The sequence below is a fragment of the Tribolium madens genome, unplaced genomic scaffold (assembly GCF_015345945.1).
Source record: "Tribolium madens isolate multiple individuals breed KSU strain unplaced genomic scaffold, Tmad_KSU_1.1 Scaffold_96;HRSCAF=242;Tcas5.2_LG5, whole genome shotgun sequence".
In the NCBI taxonomy this organism is placed as follows: domain Eukaryota; kingdom Metazoa; phylum Arthropoda; class Insecta; order Coleoptera; family Tenebrionidae; genus Tribolium; species Tribolium madens.
The window spans coordinates 5,401,450-5,410,370 of NW_025401068.1; the positions used below are offsets into that span (position 1 = coordinate 5,401,450).

Below are 8,921 nucleotides of genomic sequence, written 5' to 3' on the forward strand. Positions count from 1 at the left end.
CACTTTCTGTAAACCCATAACGCTTATACTCATAGTCTTCAAATTAAAAGTTTTTAATTCAGATTTTTACATTTTTAAATCAGATGTCCGTTTTTTCTAAAATTTTTTTATCTACATAATTATTATATTTTAATTAACAAAACTATTGTTATCAGATATTGGACTCTTTTGAAAATTATAAAAATCTCTTCTTCAGCTATCAATTTTCCAGTTTATTTTTTTTTTAATTTTCATGTTTTTTTAGTCATAAATCTAATTTTTGTAACTTTCGGTTCCCATAAAGTTTTACTTATTATTAATTTTTCGTTTGAATATTCATGTTAAAATTTCAAGATCGATATAGGATCGGAAGAGTTTAAATTTATGTCTAAATTTTTAGACTTTATGATTAAAATTTCGAGTTTTTGCGGTTTAAAAATTAAAAGCATGAGTACATCATCAGTCAGATTTATTTTCAATAAATTCAAGTTATAATAAACTTTAGATATACAGAGATCCCTGATAAGATATATTTACAATAATTTTTCTTTATACAATTGTGGTCCTACAATTAAATATCAATAATAAAATTTTATACAAATATACAAATACGCATTATCATAAAAACTTATTCATTAAGTTGGAACTTGTGATACAAAGAAAAATTAGCAACTGTATATCAATAATTGCACGGGAACCATTTAAAACATTAAATAATTAAATTAAATATTCACAGTCAAAAATACAAAATATTTATAACCGGGCTTCCTGGCACATAAATGCGCCGAATATCCAAACCACCGGAAATGTTTTTAGTCAATTGCCCTCTTAGAAGCCTCCTATGTACAAAGTCAACAACGATCACTAATAGGCGGTGGCGGCGCCACTGTGGTGCAAATTCCCGAAGTGCCCCAGCCCCCCGAGAGGGTCCGGCGTGACTGGGGGCGGCGGCTGGCACGCCACATACCACTCACTCAGCGTGTTGCCAGGTACTTGAGGGCCGGAGACTTGCGGACTCGCCGCCACCGAGATGCTGCCCGCCGACGACGAGTTGGACTCCTCTCCGTCGCTGTCGTAGTGCGGGGGCGAGCGCCCCGAGCAGCCGTGGACTTTCATGTGCTTGCGGAGCGACGAGGGGTGGGTGTAGGATTTATCGCAGCCGGAGACGCGGCAGTTGTACGGCTTGTCGGAGGTGTGGACATGCGAGTGCTTTTTCCTGTCCGAGGAGTTGGCGAAGCGTCGGTCGCACCCTTCGTACTCGCATTTGAACGGCTTCTCGCCTGAAACAAAAGGGGGCGTCAGCAAACACGGAAAATCACAACGTTATCGAATTGGAAATGGCTTTTGAACCGTATTTCACGATTGTGAGAAATGCGATGAAACGAGTTGGAGGTTTTATATGCACTTATGTAAATATGAATAGTTGTTATGGCGTCGTAAATGACCGGCTTTGTGCATAATCAGGAAACATAAACGTTCTTATGAGAAAAGCGTTCATAAGTTGTACCAATTTCCATATGAGAGAAAGGAGATAACAGTTGGTTTGGATTAGTTGACAGCATTATAACGGTAAACGAAAAAATCCACCCTGTGTAATATTCTTTTGTTACAAATAAATTATTATTAAATAAATAAGAGCTTGAAATTGCAAATAAAAAAAGTGACGCAACTATACAGTATTAATTATACAGAGTGCGCCAGAATTTGAGCCCCAGAGAATAATGCCACGTAAAGTCAGATACAAGAAACATAGAAAAAATGGAAAAAATCTATCTACAAAGATTTCTAAATTATGAGAGCTTAAATCTTGCACTTTGTCTCTATTTGTTTCTGTTGGAAAAATAATTTTTCAAGTTTTTTTTTACTACAGGCTATTTGAAGAGGAAACAAGGAAGCTGAATCCTAAATTGTAACTCTGTTTAATGTTATTTGTGGCTTTTATTGGCAAATTTTTTGTACCTTTACTAAATAATTATAAAAAAACATATACAAGATCATCAATATTATTAAATAGACACAAAAAATGTCAACTGTCAAATTTTTGGACTGATACAATTTTTTAAACATTTTTTTCATGTTCCAGGTATCTTATCTTACTTAAAATTTTTCTCTGGGGCGCGAGTTCTGACACACGTGTCAAATTGCTGTGGACAATCATGACAAGAAGAAGAGAAGAAAAAAACAATATAAGCAATAACTTCGAATTCCCAGTTGCAAAATCACTAACTAACTTCTCGGATATTTTGTAACTGAATTTTGACCGAAAAAAAGGACATATTTCCTGAAAAAAACGTTTTCCGCTTTTAGACATGGCTTTATTTAAATGGCTTTATTTAAATAAAAATATCTTTTAATAATTTTTTTTAGATTAGTTTTAGCATCAGTACCGACAATGAATGCTTTGGATCTTAGTTTTTTTACAATCTCATAAGACAGATTTTAATTTATTTATACTTTTTTTTCTAAGCAAGAAACCAATGGTTATACTCCTAAGACTGACAACAGTCTGTCATTGTCAAAAGTTATAAATCCGGAACTTTCACTCATAAAATTACAAAAATAGCTATTGAAACAATAAGAGTTTTATGGACAGTATACAGGATTATTCATAAATATGAAGCAATATTTGAACCTTAAAAATAACCTATAAAATGATGTTAATTTAAATAATAACTCGTGTCCTATCTCTACTGATAAGAATTTTACAGCCCTCGGAATGTGGGTATGGAAATTTGATTTTTTTGTAATAACTTTGGAACTATTTGACCAAATATTATAAAATTTGAAACATTTCCTTGTGACAACATACCTTTTGAAATGGTAATCACGAAAACCGGATACATCCACTCAATTTCCGGTTCCAGCAGTTGCAGGTCACATTTTTTGTGTTTTTCCATTTTTTTGCTCTCTTCACATCATTTTTTTATTGCCCAAATAGATAGAGTAATCAATTTCATAATCAAAAAACGCATAACCTTTAATACCCCTAAAATGGACCGTTTCAAAGATATTTTAATTTAAACTGAGGACTGCACAACGCTGAAATCAAAAAATAGGGATTTTGAATAAATSATATCYACGGCAACAAATGACCAKGRTCCCACAAATCGCTGTCAGGCATCTGTCAACTTTGACATTGGACGATTCTTGGGCGATTAATTGAAAATATTTAATAAAAGAGTTTACTTCAGACTCCAAATGTAATCTACAATAAATCCAAATCGATCTCGTAGCATTTAATTTATAAAAAAATCACAAAAATTTATCGTCAAAGTTAACAGATGCCTGGTAGGGATTTATGTGACCATGGTCATTGGTTGCTGTGGATACCACTTATTCAAAATCCTTATTTTTTGATTTCAGCGTTGTGCAGTCCTCAGTTTAAATTAAAATATCTTTGAAACGGTCCATTTTAGGGGTATTAAAGGTTATGCGTTTTTTATTCGAAATTGATTACTCTATCTACTTGGACAATAAAAAATTGGTGTTAAGAGAGCAAAAAAATGGAAAAACACAGAAAATGTGACCTGCAACTGCTGGAACCGGAAATTGAGTGTGGTATCGAGATTACCAGTTCAAAAGGTATGTTGTCACAAGGAAATTTTCCAAATTTTATAATATTTGGTCAAATAGTTCCAAAGTTATTACAAAAAAATCAAATTTCCATACCCACATTCTGAGGGCTGTAAAATTCTTATCAGTAGAGATAGGACACGAGTTATTATTTAAATTAACATCATTTTATGGGTCATTTTTGAGGTTCAATAATTGCTTCATATTTATGAATAATCCTGTAGATACCTACTCATATTTCCAAACTATATTAAACTTGTGTTGTCTTTAAAAATTTTTTCATCACTAATATTAATTCAGAAATTTTACTAGGTAAATTCAGGAATTGTTGTAAAAAAAATGACAAAATGCCGAGATAATAGTATTTTTTGCACGACGGGAAGTAGAAATAAACTTTTCTTATGTCAAAACTGTGACAAATTAAAATTTTCTTCTGAAAGAGACAAATAAGCAACGACGAATGCAAATATTTGCTCCTGTCACTAACTCATTCCGATTCATTGACTAGCTCATAGCCAACAAACCTTTTTATTGTTGCCATGGTATAATTTCAAAGAAAGCTAGCTTTATGCTAATTTTTAAATTTTGTTAAAGAATTACAGCCAATTTCTTAGGTTTTTTAACCAAGTCGTGCAAAAAATAGTATATACACCAATGGAGTATTGATACTATTCTTTGGTGATTTATAGCCCTCGGGCTTCTCCCTCTATGTATAATATACTATTATGTACTTATAAAATACAATTATTTCACGTGTTTTATAGAAGAGAAATGCACCATAGAAATAGTATAAGATATATGTTTTGAAAAAATATAATAACTATAAAATAATATAATTCATATTTTTAATTTATATTTATGTAAAAACATAATTTGGGTCAAAATGTATCTTTTATGGCCTCTGGAACATCTGCCTGCGTGATATTTTCCAAAAATTTTTCATTTTACTCTTAAGTTTGAGTCGTGTTAATGTAGCACCTGTCATTTATTATTATTAATGTCTGAAGTATTCGCATTTTTACGATTCAAACACGGAACTAATTTTGGCAGATGTTATAAAAAATGTCTGTTTTCATCATGTAATAAAGTAGATTTATGTTGAAGACGTTCTATTGGAGTAAAATTTATGTATGTTTGAGTTGCGTTCGTATTGTCGACGCAACAATTTCGAAAAATCGCCTTTCAAGGCTATCAACTTTTCTATGGAGTCGTCTGTACATTATTTCACCGAGTGGAGCTTTACGCAGTCCTTTACACCTGTTATTCTCGACAGGAACCGAAGCTCAAGATTTATAATATGCAGCATTTTAAACCCGACTTGTGTTCATTACTCGTAATAAAAACGTTACAATGGCTCGTAGATCCCGGCAATTCGGCATGAAATTCGATTATTTTCGTGATGAGTGAACAATTAAAGAGCCTTCTCAGGCCCGGCCACAAATGAAATATTTCGCTATTCGGCCAGTCATCCCTCCGGTCATTAATCTCGACCTCTCGTTCGTGTTTATTTACTCGATGAAAATTTCATGTGCGATGTGTCTCGAGTAGGTAGAAAGGGACGTCTCGTTTATCACATTTTGTCCGCATCAGCGACTCTCTTCGAAAAATGCACGAATAATGGAGTTCGGCGGTTGCGGTTCCAGGGGAAAAAAGACCGAATTTACTGCCGGTGGATGCGTGTGATGTGGGCAACGGCTTGACATGTGAAGAACTTGTCGACCGACTGTTTTACGACGGTTTACCTGAAGAGAAGCTTGTAAATCGACCATTTTACATGATTCCCAGACAAAGACCCAACATAAATTACACTAAAATGTCAATTATTTAATTTATCAAACCTGGGAATCCCATTACCACACCTTAATTAACAAATTATTAAATTTTTGCCAGATTTGGAGGAACCCCAACTGTGATCTGTCATCAGTATCAATATCGTTAGAACGGGTCAAGTGCTAATGAGACAATTTTTATTATTTTATTTCATTTAAATAAAGTAAGTATCCTATTGTGTATAATAAGACACCATTCATTCAATTAAATTTCTCATTAAAGTTACTTTGAAATAAAGTTTTGGCAACTGTGAGTCCCTTGAATGTAGAAAGTTACCACGTGACTATATTATGATTGTCGTTCTTGTCAAGTAGACCACGAAATTCTAATTTGGAAACATTGGCTATAAAATTTAAACGTTACAGTTTTATGGTCAATCATTTGTCATTCATTTCCGAGGGGCGGCCGATGCATAGCCGTCACCTGAACATCCTAATATCACCAATAATTCAATGTTGATGGCAGTAGATTTTTGGTTACAATCAATTAGTTACGTGGTAAAAAAATTGACAAGTGTCGTATTTATCCTGTCTTTGTCTTTTAGTTAATGTTGTCAACTTTATTTCAAAGTTACAGGCCATAGCCTGCTGCTTTTATGCTTTTATATCTTTTTACATTTTTTTAAACAATAGAATTTGAAATGTTTCTTAATAAATAATTATAGGCTTACTTTATTTTTTAAATTAGTTGGTGGGTATCCAGAACAAAACATTTTCAAAAACCCGGCGAGTCAAGTAAAAAAATTATATACAGGGTGCTCCAGAACTCCCGACCTTACATGGAGTAAGGTACGATACCAGGAACATGAAAAAAATGTTTCAAAAATTCTATCTATAAAAATTTTGAAGTTATGAGAGTTTAAATTTTACACTTTGACTCTATTTCTGTAGAAAAAATAATTTTTCAAGTTTTCTTACTACAGGCTATTAGAAGCTGTATCCTAAATTGTAACTATGTTCAATGTTATTTGTGGCTTTTATTGGCAAAATTTTTGTACCTTTACTAATTAATTATTAAAAAAAAAAAGAAATACAAGATTACCAGTATCATTAAATAGACATAAATATCAAATGTCAAAAATATGAAAAATCTTTTAAACTTTTTTTTCATGTTCCTACCAGGAGTTATTCTCTGGAGCGCGAGTTCTGACACACCCCGTATAGTCTGTATAGTGGTAGATACCATACTTTACTGGACTCATGTTATTAATTGAAATCCTCAGTAAAGTTGACAAGATAATAAAATGTGTATAATGTTGATTACCAAAGTTACCATTTTTTTCATAATTCACAGAATTACGATTTTAGAAAAAAATTGATATGATATTCAAGCTCTTATTTCGTGCATTATAAAAAATTAATCCATGAAAAAACTCCATCACGGTGAAGTTTTCTCAAAACTTACACGTTTTACGTTGGCAATAACAATAACGTATATAAAAATAAAATTACATCTAAGAAAAAGACTGTAACATTTAACATAACACTGATCCTAACATCTAAATAACCTTATTCAAAAAATGTGATTATTAATAGGTTTTATAACATTAATGACATCCAAATATAGTTCTTGCCACCTTATAGTTTGTAACCTTGACCCACTTTTTTCATTGAGTACATACATGATGTTGATTTTGGTTTATTTTAAGTTTATTGCATTTCTGTTCCAAATATTACCATGATGTCTCGCAGTAGCGCATACATATTTTGTCAATTAAATATTTATTTATATGATAGTTTTGTGCTTCCTTCCCAGCAATTTTTTTTCTGGGTGCGCCACTGGTGATGCGCATACAGCGTGTGCCGAGATTGCAGTGCAATTAAACTATCTGTGTGAAAATTCCGTTTCACATGTCATAATTTGGTTTATGTCGTTTAGTAATTTAAGTCCGAAAGTGGCCGAACACCTGAGTTATTGTGGCAGACGAGTGGAAGGGTCAAAGCCGGGTCAGAGGTCGCATACCTCCCCTCACCCCCGCGTTGGAATGCTTTCGAGCTCGACTCTGTGAGAACATTCGCTGATTTGATAAACACTCGGCCGACCTGATTTCGGTGATCTACCGTTGTTTGACTTGGGGTAATCTGTTTTTTGTCCGACTTAATAAAGATATATACCGGGTGTAAGAGGATTTGACTTTGTCGTTGGGTTGGTACTACCTGCGTGAATATAAGTGTCACGATGATTAATTCGATCGAAGATGAAAATTTGAGAATCGAGGAAAAAGGACGGATGACGAGGCTCGTTCACAATGTATAATCGTGACAAATGACTGTCGGAACGGTGCGCCATATAATGGAAGACGTATGGGAATAATGAGGCTATTGTGGATCGGGCACACGTTAAATTGATGGACCTTTATTATATTTGAGAGCGTCGGTTGGCGCGAAATTGGTAAATAATTCCCTGAGAAGTATTTTACAAGGACTAGGTGGCGGGTGTCAACGACTGGTTTTTGTTTGATGAGTGCCCTCTATCGGTGCACTCAACCAACAACGACCCGCCTTAAGACAATCGAAAAAAATTCATTTAGATCCGCCGACTAGATAAATCGTTTTAATTATTATTAATGACGATAAATCGGATAATTGCAATTACGTCGGTAATTACTCTCCCAACTATTGATTAATTGGCGATAATACCTTTTAAAAGAAAATATAAATAATAAAAGAGCTTCTCGCTCGGGTAATTTAGCGTTCGAGCATGAAGTATGTATACCTAATATAAACCCGACTCCATAAATAACAGTCCCAGTGTAAAATATTTTGTCGCTTCATAACCTTACTTTTGTCATAATTAGTACAATGTAAATTAAAATTAAAACTCGTGTAAATGTTCAACAATGATGAACGACGTTCTCATCAAATTTGAATATTAGATGGGAGAAAAGTCGCTTTTAATCCTCGGATATACAAAGCGACACTTTGTTATTTAAATCATGGCGTGAAAATGCTTTGTTGTGAATGTCTAACATGTGAGAAAGAAACGAGACGGGGGGTTTACAGAAATGTCACTTTTAATTACAAATGAAAAAAAAATTGTTTTTCACTGTTTGCAAAGTCGGCCGAGATGTGTTTATTTGTGATTGGTAAAAATAGAATTAAATTAAACAGAAGCTGTGTTGGAAAAAATCTACACCAGATATTTTGCAACGATTTTAACCTAGAATTGACGTTTATGAAGTGTAGCTGTCAATGCTACTTTCAAATCGAAATACGAATCGTGTAAACGGAATTGGAATTCTTTCGAAGAGAGCCGAAAAAAGGCGCTTTCTACTATCGTGTATTGTGTTTACTTGCATAACTTATCTCATTGTTGTATCTTATAACACGGTTTATACGACACAAAGTGAACCACCAGAGTGGCCTTTTTAAGTTTTATAATTTTAGATTTTTAGAAAAATTATGCACTTCGTTAAAAAAACTTTACAACTATGTCTGTTTTTTAAGATACATATACAAGATCGAACAAAAAGTACGAAACCATCAAGTATTTTTTATCTATAGGTAGATACGAGTATGTATACTATAAAAATGATATCA

At 33.3% G+C, this 8,921-nt stretch overlaps 1 protein-coding gene across 1 annotated transcript in view; it reads right to left on the reverse strand.

Annotated features, from left to right (window-relative positions):
• Positions 1–431: 431 nt before the first annotated feature.
• LOC123012906 (pair-rule protein odd-paired-like) overlaps positions 432–8,921 on the reverse strand; it is a 24,354-nt gene continuing 15,864 nt past the window's right edge. Inside the window, exon 2 of the mRNA XM_044411130.1 lies at positions 432–1,259. Coding sequence (XP_044267065.1) covers positions 844–1,259 — 416 coding nt within the window. The 3' untranslated portion in view covers positions 432–843. The remainder of the gene's footprint in view (positions 1,260–8,921) is intronic.